This window comes from Equus quagga, chromosome 14 (assembly GCF_021613505.1).
Source record: "Equus quagga isolate Etosha38 chromosome 14, UCLA_HA_Equagga_1.0, whole genome shotgun sequence".
NCBI classification, from domain to species: domain Eukaryota; kingdom Metazoa; phylum Chordata; class Mammalia; order Perissodactyla; family Equidae; genus Equus; species Equus quagga.
The window spans coordinates 82,501,384-82,515,547 of NC_060280.1; the positions used below are offsets into that span (position 1 = coordinate 82,501,384).

At 55.5% G+C, this 14,164-nt stretch overlaps 2 protein-coding genes across 7 annotated transcripts in view; one reads left to right on the top strand and one right to left on the bottom strand.

Annotated features, from left to right (window-relative positions):
* LOC124225247 (beta-galactosidase-1-like protein 2) overlaps positions 1–4,058 on the top strand; it is a 46,465-nt gene extending 42,407 nt beyond the window's left edge. For all 6 annotated transcript variants that reach the window (XM_046637794.1, XM_046637797.1, XM_046637792.1 and 3 more), the window contains 4 exons: positions 1,719–1,806; positions 2,116–2,227; positions 2,640–2,756; positions 3,032–4,058. In XM_046637794.1, the coding sequence (XP_046493750.1) occupies positions 1,719–1,806; positions 2,116–2,227; positions 2,640–2,756; positions 3,032–3,118 (404 nt within the window). In that variant the 3' untranslated portion in view covers positions 3,119–4,058. The remainder of the gene's footprint in view (positions 1–1,718; positions 1,807–2,115; positions 2,228–2,639; positions 2,757–3,031) is intronic.
* A 3,864-nt stretch (positions 4,059–7,922) lies between these two features.
* B3GAT1 (beta-1,3-glucuronyltransferase 1) overlaps positions 7,923–14,164 on the bottom strand; it is a 28,597-nt gene continuing 22,355 nt past the window's right edge. Inside the window, exons 4-7 of the mRNA XM_046638014.1 lie at positions 11,451–11,959; positions 10,471–10,767; positions 9,683–9,781; positions 7,923–8,513 (exon numbers count right to left, since the gene is read on the bottom strand). Of these exons, the coding sequence (XP_046493970.1) occupies positions 9,695–9,781; positions 10,471–10,767; positions 11,451–11,959 (893 nt within the window). The 3' untranslated portion in view covers positions 7,923–8,513; positions 9,683–9,694. The remainder of the gene's footprint in view (positions 8,514–9,682; positions 9,782–10,470; positions 10,768–11,450; positions 11,960–14,164) is intronic.

A 14,164-nucleotide genomic window follows, 5' to 3' on the forward strand; every position in this document is an offset into this window, starting at 1 on the left:
CATGGAGGCCCACTGGAGGGAGGTGGGGTCATGGAGGCCCACTGGAGAGAGGTGAAAGTTGGCCTGAGAGGACCAGCTGGGTTCTGACCTCTTCCTGGTTAACGCTCCCTGTGCATGTTGTCCTCATGGTGAGCACACAGCAAACACTGAGCCAGCCTCTCCACATCTCACTAGGCTGCAGTTGCTTTAGCAGGGGGCTGTCTGCTGGGGTGGTGAGCAGGGGTGGGTGAGGGGCAAGGAAAGGGATTCCCAGAAATCCAGATAAGGTATGTCCACAAATCCAAATCCAAGAACTCCTGTCTTCTTGGGTCTCCACACTGGATTTCTTTTCTTGATCCGCCTTGGAAATGCATTGATGCTCTCCTTTGTGGTGGGGAGGAGGCAGAAGACAAACAGTGAACAAAATGCTCTTGATGCAAGCCGCTCTAGGAAAAGTCTACCAACTCAATTCAGGTTTCTTGGCCTTCTAAATCTTCTTTGCTTAAATTTGTGTCTTCCTTCTTATCCATTTATCAGGATGTGGTTGGTTTCACGTAAGTTGTGAAATAAGAACTTAGAGTAAATGCTACTGTGGTGAGGAGGGCTGATGACCTCCCAGCTCTCCCATGGGTTTGCCTTTGTAATGAAGAAAGCTGCGCAGCCTGTCCTCGTCCTCACCTGCCAGGGAAGCACTGTGGCCCACGGGGGACTCCTGGATCCGGGGGTCAGCCCTCTCCAGTGGGCCTCAGGGTAGCTTCTGGCACTGTCCTGCTCACCGTCTCTTTTCCCTAAACAATCCCCTGCGCTCCTCTCTGGGTTTCAGCTTCTTCCCCCAGGGGCTCCCTCTCCAGGCCCATCCTCACTTCCTTTCTTCTCCTGGCATGGGAAGGGACTGCCTGCTTGAGCCTATTCCCTGTCCTTGCCTCCCCAGGCCCCTGGCCAAGGTGTGCCCTGGACTCGCACTGTGGAGTTCCTGTCCTCTGGAAGCGTTCAGTGTTTATAAGGCACAGACTTTGTTTCCAGAAATGTGTGTCCCCTAACACACCTGTACCTGCAATTTAAGAGGGTCTGCAGGCCCCATGAAGCCTGTTCACATTCCCCAGCCTGTCCAAATTCCCCCTCTAGCCACTCCGCAGTTCCATGACCTAGAGGACCACGGGAGCTGCTCTGAGACCAACACAGCTGACCCTTCCCCAAGGCACTAATTAATCTCTACTCACGTGTGCACAGCTCCTCAGACTTGGATGCCCAAGTCATACTGCCATTGATTCACAATTTAAATATTTTAGAAAGAAATCTTTAATCCTAGGTCATGTAGAAGATTCCTGGCTGAGTTATTAGGTCTCTTTAGTCTGGGACCCACTGAAACTGACCTCGAAGCCAGTCTAGAACCACTGTGACCTCTTGGTCATCTGTCCTTTTGGCCTCATTTTATTGTGTTGGAATTCTCAGCCCCCAAAAGGGAGCCTCCCCCTCAGAGAGAGGCCAGAGACTGTTCTTGCCCTCTGACTCTCAGCTCTGTCCTCGCCCTCGCTTGGGTTCTTCCTGGCCACATCTAGGACTGGGCACACACTGGTATTACTCGTTCTCATCCTCTTTGGGATTTCTAGGGAAATGCCATGTGATGAGCCCCTTAGGGAGTGTATCCTTCACATCAACTTCCCACATGTGTGTCAGCCGCAGCCAGGTCTGCTGCCCCGCTGTGGCCATGCCCGTGTTTCCTTGCCTCCTTCCCACAGGTTTAATTGGAAATATCTATCTAAATGATTCTCCCCTGAGCAAATTCAGAATCTACAGCCTGGATATGAAAAAAACCTTCTTTCAGAGGTAGGTCCCTGCCCCGTGCAGTGTGTGAACTCACAGACAAGGAGCAGGAGAGCCAGGAAGGCCCAGGGCTGCTCTCGCCTTGCCCCTCCTGCCACCCATGTGTAAACAGACCCAGAGCCCAGATGGTGGCAGTACCAGCGCTAGAGAGTAGGGGATCCCCCTGATGCCACCCCGCTGCCCTCCCTGTGCTCCAGTTAACAGGCGGGGACCGGGGCCGGAGGGGGGGGGGGGGCTCTGGAATTCGATGCAGGACAGGACGCAGATGTGAGAAGGTGCCCCTCCCTCTCTTGTCTTCCTTTCTGGCTGTAGATTCAGCTTTGACGAATGGAACAAGGTCCCTGAAGCACCTACATTCCCTGCTTTCTTCCTGGGGGCCTTGTCAGTTGCCCTTTCCCCCTCCGACACCTTTATGAAGCTGGAGGTTCGTAGTCCCTCCCTGCCCAGGCTCCCGTCTCCCCTCAGAGGGAGCCCTCTGGACCACCTGTGCCCAGAGCGTCTCTGTCCTTGCGTCCCCTCCTCCGAAGGGGTCACCAGGGCCTCCCTAGGCCAGGCAGAGTGGGCTCAGAGCAGGAGAACCACCTGGTGGTACTTCTCAAGGTCTAGGTTCCTACGTCCAGTCTGAGCCTGGTGCCCTGCCGGGGAAACACGGCGCTAGTGGGGATGGGAGCTGAACTCCCCACTTGTTAACCTCGTGGCTGTCAGCATCGGTTCATCCGGGCCTCCTGGGAGCCGAGAACACACAGCCCGTGTTTAACTGTGTCTCTGCCTTACCATGTGACTTTATATTCGGTGGCTTTCATGGTCAACTAACCTCTTCCCTACTCTGCTTAAAGGGCTGGGAGAAGGGAGTTGTGTTCATCAATGGCCAAAACCTTGGACGCTACTGGAACATCGGACCCCAAGAGACCCTCTACCTCCCCGGTACCTGGTTGGACCAAGGCATCAACCAGGTGCGCGCACTTGCTGCCCTTCCTTTTCCCCAGGACCCCCTTCTCCTCCCTGCCCTGACTGACATCACAGGGTTTCCCTGGTCCCAGTCTGTTAAGGCTGGGAGGGCAGGAGGGGGGCAGAGGTGGTGTCCGGCTCCTCTGTGCTCTTCCTTGTGCTGATGAGTGTGGGTCCCTATTCCTTCCAGCCTGGTTCCCAGCTCCCTCCTGAAGGCCCCCTCTTCTGACTCTCAGACAGACCTCCGCTGTTGTCATACCCTAACCCTTCTCTCCCCCAGGTCATTGTTTTCGAGGAGAAGATGGCAGGCTCTGTGATACAGTTCACTGAAACACCCCACCTAGGCAGGAGCCGGTACATCAACTGAGCAGCACCGCCCAGCACCTCCTATGGTGGGAAGCAGGCAAGCGCCACCCTCCTCCTAGCTGACAGGAGGCCTGGTGGGCCCCTCACACCCTGCCATCAGGAGAGTGCCCTTAAGTAGCAACCTCAGAGAGCCAGGGGGCCCCAGCTCTGCCCACTGCTTCAGTTCAAGACCCTAGCCCTGGGGACCAGAAGAGGAGAGGTAGGATGGCCAGGGAGAGATCCCTTCTTGCCTGAAGTGGCTCTTGACCCGGCTCTGCCGCCCCACTTCCTGCTCTCCTGGGAGAGGACAGGGATGTCTCTCAGGGTGCCTGGGGCCCTCAGGAAAGGCCTGACTGGTTGGCCCGGACTCCTGGACGCTGGCTTGCTCCTTCGAGGTTCTCACCTGGCTCAGCTACCTCCCTTGTGGCCCCTTTTCATTTCTGAAGTAGCGACTTGTCACCACTTGTAGGGGATAGGAAGGGGGTGTATATCCTGATTGGCGTTGTTCTCTTCACACCCTCCTGAGCCTGCTCTGGGACTCTGGGAGGGGCTCCTGCTGAGGAGACTTTTCATTCTCACTGATTGCGTCAGATAGGATGACAGCCTGAGCTTAAGAGAAGCAGAAACCCTCGGTTGCTTGTTTCCTGATTAGAGAGTCTGTCCAGGTTTACTGGGTGGGAAGCTCCAGCTGAGGAGCAGATGGAGACCCTCGCAGAAGCCGCACCCTCCCCGGGCCACAGGGGGGTGGCAGGAGGCCTGCTCCAGTGTGCGCCATCCCCCGGAAGGTTGGGGCCACTGGGCACCCAGCCTGGCGTAGGTGTGCTCCCCTCCCTTTGCTCCCCGTGGCCACGAGAGGGGGGAGGGGCAGCCTGGCCCCGCAGTTGTCTGTCCGCTTTGAGGCGCTTGTTCTGGGGATCGAGTCCAGTGGTTTGGCTCAGGTTCACTGTTCTGAATTGCAATAAAGCAGTAGAATTGAATCAAATCTCTTTGGTGGTATTTCTCCAATTCTCTTTGTGCTATTAGCCAGAGATGCCTGCCATGTGGGGTCAGCCTCATATTTAGCCTGGCTGGCGCCTGTGTCCAGACACTAACTTTACCTATGAGTGGATGACCTGGCCTCTGGCTCCTTCTCATGTCCTCCTGACCTGCGTTCCCCCTGAAGTGTCACCTGGATTGCAGGTGCCCCTGGAGAGGAGAAGTGCAATACAAATCCGTTCTGCTGCTGGTGGGCAGGCGGTAGACCTGCTGGACAGCCACGAGCTCTGCATGTGAGTGAGCTGCAGTGGTGTTTCCTTTAAAAATAGCATCTGGATTCTACTGCCACAAATGATTTATCTTCCATAATAGTCAAAGTCAAATAGCAGACCCCTCCCCAGGGCGGTGCCTGCACCAGGAGCCCACAAAGACAGGGCAGGGAGAGGAGCAGGCCACGCGGCCCCCTGCGGCCCGCTGGCTTGCAGCCTGTGCTCGGCTGAGAAAGGTTTCTGCACAGGTGCAGCTATGGTGTGCAGCTGCTGGGCCCCAGAGCTGAGCCGAGTCAGGACAGGCAGTCACAGGGGGCTGGGCCCAGGGGTCCCACTGGGGGAAGAGAAATGGAGCTTATTAAAGTGAACGTCATGGACCATGACCAGGGGGCAAGAGGAGGGCAAAGTCCCCAGTTTTGCCGAGACTCGGCAGCTGTTCCTGAACTGCCTTGGAATGGAAAGCCCAGATCTCAGAAGTGGGTGGGGCCTGGGCTGCTGGGCATGGCCAGCGCTGGGTCTCGCTGCACCCCAGAGTGTAAGTGGGCTTCTGTTGGAAAATGTGACAGGGAACTGATATTTAAGGGAATCTTACTGTGAATCCTTTGTGAAGCGAAGAATCCCCTCAGATTACTCTCACATGAATCTGCGAAGATGCCCTGGCCCTTTCTTAGGGCAAGGTCCTCCTGCACCAACTTAATATTCTTGACCTTCTTATCTGCGAAATGACCCTGCAGCAACTCTCCATCAGAGCACCTGGAAGAGATCGTCCTCAGCTCATTCAAGGCTTGTCCAGACATTCCCACTGGACAGCCTCAGCTCAGTCTCTCTTGAAGACTACCCATGGTAACCCCAACCTCTAAATGCTGGAGGTCTCCAGAACCATTCTTGGGCCTCTTCTTCTCTCTGTCCACACTGGCTGCAGAGGGCCTCATTGACCCGGGCTTGTCAATAGCCTTGACACTAGTCCTCTGCAGTGTTCGTGTTCATCTCCATCCGAGCTCTGGGTATACTGGCCGCTGTCCACTCACTTCTCTCCTGCACATGTCTAATGGTCACATGACACCAAACTCCCCTACTCCCAAGTGTCCCTCCTGCACTACGCCATATCTGGAAAGGGCAGTTCTCTTCCGTGTCTCAGATGATTTTGGCTCCTCTCTTTCATATCCCACATCCCATCCATCAGCAGATTGTGCCTCAAACACTTGGAGAACCCGATCACTTTTCTCTGCCCCAAAGCTTGCACCCTCATCTTGCTCGCTGTCATCTTGTGCTGGCATCATTGAGGGAGCTGCCTCCTTGTCCCCTGGCCTGCCCTTGTTCTCTCTGTGCATTGTCAGCACAGGAAGTGGAGTGATTCTTCCAGAAGGCCAGTTAGATCCTGTCGGTCCTCTGCTCCAATCCCTGGAGTGGTTTCCCTTTTCACTCACAGTAGAAGCCAGAAGCTTTCCTCTGGCTCCCAGGATCAATGCATTCTGTGCCTCCCTGCTCCCATGTCTATCCCATCTCCCACCACCAGCACCCCCCAACTCCCCAATCTGCTGCAGTCACACTGGCCTTTTTGCTGATCTTTAAACATGCTAAGCACTCTCCTGTTTGGGGGTGAGTTCCCTGTTCTGGAATGCTCTGACCCAGATAATGCATGTCTGTGTGCTGCTCTGACCAGATGTCACCTTTTCAGGGCGGCCTTTCTGACCACCCTACACAGTCAATCAGCTCCTCTCCACAGCTGCTCTGTCTCCCCCACTCAGCCTCATGCTTCTCCTGGCACAGACTGCATCTGGACCACTGGAGATGTCTGTTGTCTGGGCGTGCCTCTCCCTGGAAGGCAAGCTCTGTGCAGACAAGTGCTTTGGTTCCTCACTGCTCTGGGTCAGCTCCTAGAATAATGCCTGTTCTTAGACGGCACCCAACAAATAAATATTGGTTGGATAGTTAAAGCAATAAATGAGAATAAAATAAGGCAGGGCTAAGGAGAATTAGGACTGTTAAAAACCATATTTGACTTTAATTTTGAAAAGAATTAAATACAGTTAAATTAAAACAGACCAGATGGTGCAGCTCACCCCAGACTCTGTTCTCTGGACTCCTAGGCCCCAACCTCACTCTTTTGCAGTGGGGAGCAGGGAATGGACTGGGTTTGGAGAACAAATTGTGGCCATGGACCCAATTCTGATTTATCACAAACTCATTCCCAACAAGGATGAAAGCTGCAGTCCACCAAGGTTATAATTATAAATAAATACACATGCAGCTGAGAGGGGATATTAGGTGAAAACAACTGAACTAGCATCTGCCAGAAAAAAAAAAAAAAAGAATACCCCATTTTGTTGTTCATTATCAATTTCCTGAAAATGAGCCCTGGGTTTTGGCTGAGAAGGAGGCCTAAGACCAGCTGGGTTGACCTGAGCGTTCAAGGCTGGTTTCAGTGGGTGAGGCAGTGGAGTGCCTGGGCATACACTCACCCATTTGATGGGTGCCCTGGGCCCACCTCCTCCCTCCTGTCCCGTGCCACCCCACCTGATTCCGAGGGCTTGATTTCCAAAGTAACCATCCAAAGACTGAGGTTGGGAAACGTCCTGCAAGGCGGCTCAGGTCCTCAGGGATACCATCCCATCTGATGGTTTCATGACTACTGTGGGAAGTTAAATCCATCTCAAAATAGGCAGCCAATGCTATTTTATGAATGTTAGGTCTCCCGACTGAGTCCCACCCCCCACACACCAGGAGAGGGTTCTCAGTGGTCCTCAGACAGGTACTGTGAGTTTAAACGGAGTGGGGGCTGTTAGCGGTTAAAATATAAACACCTCTTCAGTAGGCGCGGGCCTTTTCCTCCACTTGGGAGGAAAATTGTGCTTCCAACTTTCAGAGCATGAGTGGGATAACCACCAGGGGGCCACTGCAGTGGCCTGGAACCAGGGAAATGCCTTCTGTCCTGGTGGAGGGGCAGCACGCGCACACCGCTCTCTCCGGGGGAGAGGGGGCGGCCCGCGCACAGGGCTCTCTCTGGGGGAGAGGGGGCGGCTGGACAGGAGGCGGGCGTGCTCTGCATGCTCCCGACTGAGGGACAAGAGAGCTTTTCTTTCCCGTTTTGTGTTTAAAATAGAGTGATTTCCAAAGCAGTGTGTGCTCAGGTCTCCTTTCCCCTCAACGTCCAAATTATCTCTGCCCACTTTCCATCAATCCCTCTGCTAATCCAGAGTACCCTCCCCTGCTCCCTCCAGCTCCCCTGACCTGGGGCAGGAAGGTGTCCTGGAATTGCCTGGCCTCCCTGCTCATCCGTTCTGGCCCACCCCTGGTCCCTCAAGCCCTGAGGTCTGTGGTCTCCAGGAAGAGGGCTCCTGCCCTCCCCAGTCCCAGCCGAGGCAAGGGGCCCTAGTGCCCGGTGGGCAGTGGGGATGCAGTGCATGGACAGGGCCCACTTGCTTCTAGTCCAGGTTAGTCCATGACCTGTGCTGGCTGGAGGGCCCACCTCCTTCCCTGTGCTGGAAGGAGCAGGCTTGAGGGACGTGGGGCCAGAGGAAGGGCCTCTGCTCCCACCACAGCCTGAGGTATAGGGGGAGCCTGTTGGCAGGCCCAGGCGCCCTTCATGCAGGGTTGGTTGCCTCTTAGGATCAAAGACAGCCTTATGCTCTGGAAACAGGAGCCAGAGGAAAGCTGGAAAGGTATGTCTACTTGGGAGGGAGGGGACGGGGGCGTTCCCGATGCCTGGTGGGGGCTGCTCTCTGGCTTTCAGAATTCCCTGGCCAGGTGTCCCATGTAGTCGTGCTGGGCCGCAGGACCAGGAAGCTCAGGAGGCCACACTCCACTACCAGGGTCCTTTCACCTGCCTCCCAGCCTGGAGTCACTCCAGGGCTTGGGTGCCCTCAGTGTCTGCTCCCACGACCCTGCCAGTGCAGAAGGCTCTGGGGAGGCGTACTGGGGCACCGGCTCACTGGCTGGTGTGGCTTGGCTAGCAGCTGTGCCCCTGGTCATGCTGCATGGAAGAGAACAGCAGGTCTGGGATTCCTGTGCTTGAAGTTCTCTGTCCTTTGTCCTGGCATCAGGCTGGGCTCTCTCTGAAGCCCCCAGAATAGAAAGGAGGGTGATGGTGATTCCTTAGGAGTTTGCCTTGGAGGGACCATCAGCTGTCGGGAGAGGATGGAAGGCCAAGAACAGGGTCTGGGAAGGAGGCTCCTGTGAAGGGGAGAGGAGGAACGGGTGAGGCCCGGGAGGGAGTGACCAGTCTGTCCATGCCGCCCAATCCTGAGCCCCCAACAGGGGTCACCCCAAGCTCTGCAGAGCCCATGCCCGAGTGCTCTGTGGACCCTTCTTGAGAGGCGGCAGGGAGCAGCTTCTTCCAGCGACCAGTGAGGGTGGAGGCAGGGGGCAAGGCTTGTATTGCATTCTCAGTGGCACTGGCCAACTTGATTTTTTAAGTTCTGGGAACAAAACAGGCAGACTGACAATGTATGGTCCCCTGTAGGCAGGGTGGTTGCAAATGCGATATAGAAGCTGAAGCTTAACTCCTGAGCCAGAGGGCAGATGTGTGTCCCACTGCCTGAGCTGCCACCACTGTGACCAGATCATAGGAAAGCCCATAGAAAACTCCTGGCTTTGCCAATCACCAGGCACAATTGACTTCATTTAGCTCTTCTGAACATCCTTTCTTTACCTCTAAAACATAGATAGATCCTGTGGCCTACATCAATAGGGGGTTTTGAAGACTCAAATAAAAATAGTAACACTTATATAGGACATAGTATGTGCCAGAGACTGTCCCTGGGGCCCCAACAACCCATTTTACAGATGCAGACACCGCAGCCCAGAGAAAGAAAGCAAGGTCAAACGGAGAAGAGTGGCAGACCTGGGAGGGGAACTAGGCTCTGGAGTCCGTGCTTTCACCACTGTGCTACGCAGTCACTGCCGAGAGACATGTGGACCTGTGCAGTGAGGTGGAGGCAGTGAGCGAGGGGGTCACTGTCACAGTGGCATGACTGAAGAGGAATCCACGGGGGAGACAGAGCCTGCAAGAGAGTCTACATAGCAGAGCCTTGCAATGGGACAGTGTCATGGCCAGAAGGACAGTAATAATGACAGGGAGTCAGGAGGAGGTGTCTGGAAAGTGAGGCCTTCCAAGGAGCTGTGGTGGAAGGACCCAGTGTGGGGGCAGTGGGCTCCTGGTGACCTGCAAAGGCACGAGGGGAGGGGATGTCAGCTCCACCTCTCCCACTCCTGCCTGCATTGGCCCCGTCCTCCCACAAGTGAAGACCTAGAAGATAAGCCTCACTCAGCAGGCAGATGTGTTCTGCGTGCAGACCTGGTGCCCTCACCCCGTGCACTGCCCGCCCTTGTCCCCGCCGCACCTGTATCAGGGCTCAGATCTCCACAGTGGGGTCCGTGAAGCCTTTTTTCCCCTCATTCACCAGCACCGGCTTCTCTGTCCGTGTGTGCCAGACCAGGATCTGTGTCCAGGACAGGAAACAACATGGGGCAGGCCCCTGACTTCCCACCCCCTGCCACAGTTTCTCCTGCCCCTCTCATTCTGCCCTTCTTCCGTCCAAATTTCCTCCATTGTTCTTTATTTATACCTACCATCTCATTCTTGCTGTTAGTACATGTATGCATTCAAAATATCTGTTGGAAACAGAAAGTCTAGAGCTACAGAAAATAGACAAATCTCAAGATTTCCTCTTGCTTCTCATCCTCCCCCGGGTCTCGTGATGGGTCTCTCTAGAGAGGGAGAAAGTTCTTCAGGAGCCTTCAGCTCAGCTAAGTGATAGCCCTGGTCCTAGCCAGAGAAGTCCAAACTAGAAGCAGTGCGTGCGTACGTGCGTATGTGTTGTGCATGTGTGTGCACACGTGTCCGTGTGTTTGGCAGGGAGGTCGTGGAGCACTGCTGTTTGTGTGGGGAGGCCATCCTTGGCTCTGCCTCACGGGGCGCCACCCCCATCTTCCCCCCCGACCTTCCTGGGCTGCCCGACAGGTGGTAAGCTGCCTTCCGGGGTGTGCTCTGGGAAGGCGTGGCTCTAGGCTGGTTCTTCTTTGCAAGGCTGTTTTGAGGCCTTGATGTCCTGCTCCCTGAGCTGTCGGGCGGGTTTGGATGGGCTTGGACACACCTGTGTTGCAGCTGTCAGCTCTGCTGAGGTCTTACCTTGGTGCAGTTGGCTGCCTTGGGCTCCAGGTCGCTGAGGGAGACGAGCTCTCGGAGGAGACTGCTTTCCTGGTAGCCCCCCTTCACGCCACGCAGCTTGAAGTAGGCCTGGCTTCGCTGCAGAATGAGCCGCAGGTTGACTGCAAACCCAGCCATGTCTATTGCAAACGGTCGGTGTGGGTCGAACACTGTCTTCCAGCCAACCACCTTCCCTGCCCCATTGACCCGTGGGGCCTCGTACCGCAGGCCGCCGACGAAGGCAACGGGCCACACGGATACCCTCCTGGTGCTGCGCATCTATAGGTGGGGGATCCAGAGTCAGGACACCTAGGACTGCTGATGGGGAGTGATGCCCGTCCCCATGGAAGGTGAAATCACTGCTTGACTCTACGCAGACAGGCCATCTGAGGCCCCACTGGGGACCCAGGCCAGCCCTGCCTCGGGACGCATCTCTGGAGATAGGCAGCTGTGGAGGAACCTGCCATGGGCTGTGGGCAAGGCCTGGCCTCTCAAATCCACTCATCTTCCCCTCTTCACATGACCTCCTGCCCTGCTTTCTTCCTTGCTGCAAAACCTCCCAGTCGTCCCAATCAGAGTTTGAAATTCCCAATTCAGAGTCCCCCTCCCCCAGACTACCATGATGCACAAACCCCAGGGACACTCAAACCACAGAGTCTTCCGGCAGCCACACTGAATGACCCCACTCTAAGCCCTCATTCAGGCCATGCTTCTGAGGCCAGGACTATGGTCATGGGCTCCAACTCCAACATTCTTCCATGTACCCAGTGGGGGCTGCTGAAACCTGCAGCGAGTTTCTCTCATCCCATCTGCACTGACCTCAGCCTGGCATCCCTCCTCTGGTTTCCCTGTGTGTATACCCAAAGGGCCCCTCCACGGGAGCCCCGGCCAGGAGTGCGCGTCTCCATCCCTCACGCCGCACGCCACAGGCCAGGCATCCGCGCCTCCTGCCCCATCCCTACCTCCTCGAAGAGCTCCAGACTGTAGGTGTTGTCGTCGTCCGCGAAGTACACCACGCCGGGCTGGCTGGAGTTGCGGGGGAAGGTTTCGCGCAGCCAGCGCAGGGCCAGGTTACGCTGCATGGTGCCGCGCGGGATGCGAGGGTCCCGGGCGTCGCCGCGCAGCTTGTAGTTGCGGGGCGTCTCCACGTGCAGGTGTGTGTAGTTGAGGCCGGTGTCGCGCAGGAGGCGCGCGGTCAGCGGCGTGCGGCGCGGAGCGTCCTCCACCACCAACCAGTGCAGGTTGGGCACGTGCAGCAGAGTGTTGGCCATGCGCGTCAGCTCAGCCTTCTGCACTGGGCGGCTGTAGGTGGGCGTCACCACGTGGATGGTGGGCAGCGTGTCCGACCACGGCGGGGGCCGCGTGTACACGTACTCAGTGCGCACCACCTCCACGATGTCGCGGTCAGACATGCAGTACTCCCTGGGGTCGGTGCCTGGCGGTGCATCGCGCCGGGGGTCACTGCCGTCATCTGCAGGGTTGGGAGACAGGCAGTGTGGGGACAAGAGCGATGGCTTGGCTCTGGCCTCGGGTACTGGGCGGGATGCCACCCACCCTGCCACGACAAACCTCTCTTCTGCTCCTTCTGCAGGCGTGTCATCGGCCCCTGCCTGGGGCTCTCCCTGTTAGAGCTGCAGGTGAAGTCTGCACCCCTGGAATTCTCCCGGGGATTTTCCTAGCTCTGACCCCCAGATGACACAGAGATAACCTCTTCCTCCTCCTCACATTTGGCAGTGCTGTAGCTATTTGAGGGCAGCTGGCCATATTCCAAGACTGCATCCTCAGTTCCTAAGAGAGTTGGGTTTTATATGACAAAGCGTCCCAACCCTCACCACCTAGTGCCCTCCTCATCTGGCTGGAGCTGACCGCACTGCCCCACACAGGGTTGGGCCAGCAGAGCACAGGGACATTGGCGGCCTCTGTGGCGTGGCTGCTGCAAAGCCTAGGAGCAGGGCTAGTGTTGTGGCTGCAGCACAGTGTGGACCCTGAGGAGTCTGGGGTTAGGTCACCCGACTTTTCACAAACCCTCTAGTCAAGTGGGACCTCTCCCCTCCTGGCCTTATGTAGTCAATCCTTTGAATCTTGGTGCAGAACTTAATACATAACTACTGCATTTTATTCCAGGGTTTTGCCCATGGTTATCAAGATAATTTTGCATCCTGAATCTATCATTTCTGATTTGAGATAGTCCCACATTTTGGCATATGCAAAAGGATAGGGTGGAGGTCTGTTCCAGCTCTTCTGCTGGTTTGATGTCAATCTCCGAATCTGCACTTTCTGGACACATTGACTCAACTATCTGGAGGCTGCCTGTCCTGACCCTCAAGGTCCCAGCATCCCCCCAGTATCTACCCATCTCCACGAGGAGACCATGAGGGACCTGTGTGAAACTTTGCAGAAGCTGGCCTCTGGTGAAACACTGACAGGCAAGGGGAAGCCATTCCTTCCAGAAGGCAACCTGCTCCAACTGGGGAGCTCTAATGAGCACTCTTTTCCTTATATCCTGGACATCTTCCTCCCTAGTGAAGCTAGAAGTCCCATCAGGAGGAGAATTCAGGGCAGTTGGTTGTTTTGTTTTCTTTTTTCTGTGAGTAAGATTGGCCCTGAGCTAACACCTGTACCAATCTTCCTCTATTTTATGTGGGACACCGCCACAGCATGGCTTGACAAGTGGTGCTAGGTCCACACCCATGATCTGAACCTGTGAGCCCTGGGCCACTGAAGCAGAGCGCGTGAACTTAACCATTACACTACCAGGCCAGCTCCATCCCCCTTGGTATTCTTGTTGTTAATGAGTCCCTTCTCTCCAAGTTACGTGTTTCTGTTTGAACAACTATGAGGCCCTCCTGCTCTCACTCCATTGCAGCAGGAGGTGGTGACAGAGGACAGACCTAGGAATCCAAATGCCTGGGCTCAGATGCTGCCCAGTTCTGTCACTTATTAACTATATGCCATTGAGCAGGTCATTTAGTTTCTGGTGCCTCGATTTTAGCAACTGTTAAATAGGGCTAATAATAGCATCTATTTTATTGAGTTACCATGTGGATTAATGAGTCAATACATGTAAAGGGCTCACAACACTGCCTGGCAGATTCCGTCATTTCCTCATGTAGAGAAGCAGGACAGTGTCCAGCCCTACCTCCTCATGGCTTCATGCAGCTACGGAAAGGATGACACAAGCAATCGCATGAAAGGGTTGAAGTGCAGTCCGGGGAGGACGCTGTGAATCAGCCATTCTGTGCCCTCCCCTCCTTCCCACCACTGTCATTAGCACATGGGGTGTGTGCAGTGCTTATGTGAGGGCTGACGCTGGGCTCGGGAGGAGATGCTGAGGAACCCAGAAGAAGGGAGTATGCACAAGCTAATGGTGCAAAAAGACACACAGCAACAGCGGGGAGCCTGTGATCTGGGCTGTAGACATGATGCCCATGGGCATGTGGCTGCAGGGGTGGGAAGACCAGCACAGACACAGTTGATCAAAGGCGACTTTGGGAAGGAGTTTTGGGTCAAACTGTGGAAAGAGAACAAGGTTGAGGAGCGAGAGACGGGCGATCGGAATTCTGCCAGGATATATATAAGGGTTACGTTATCCTGCGGTCAGTAAAGGTTTGGAAACCAAGGCCCAGGAAGGAGACTTGGAGAAGCTTTCCTCACCTTTTTGCCACTCAAATAATCC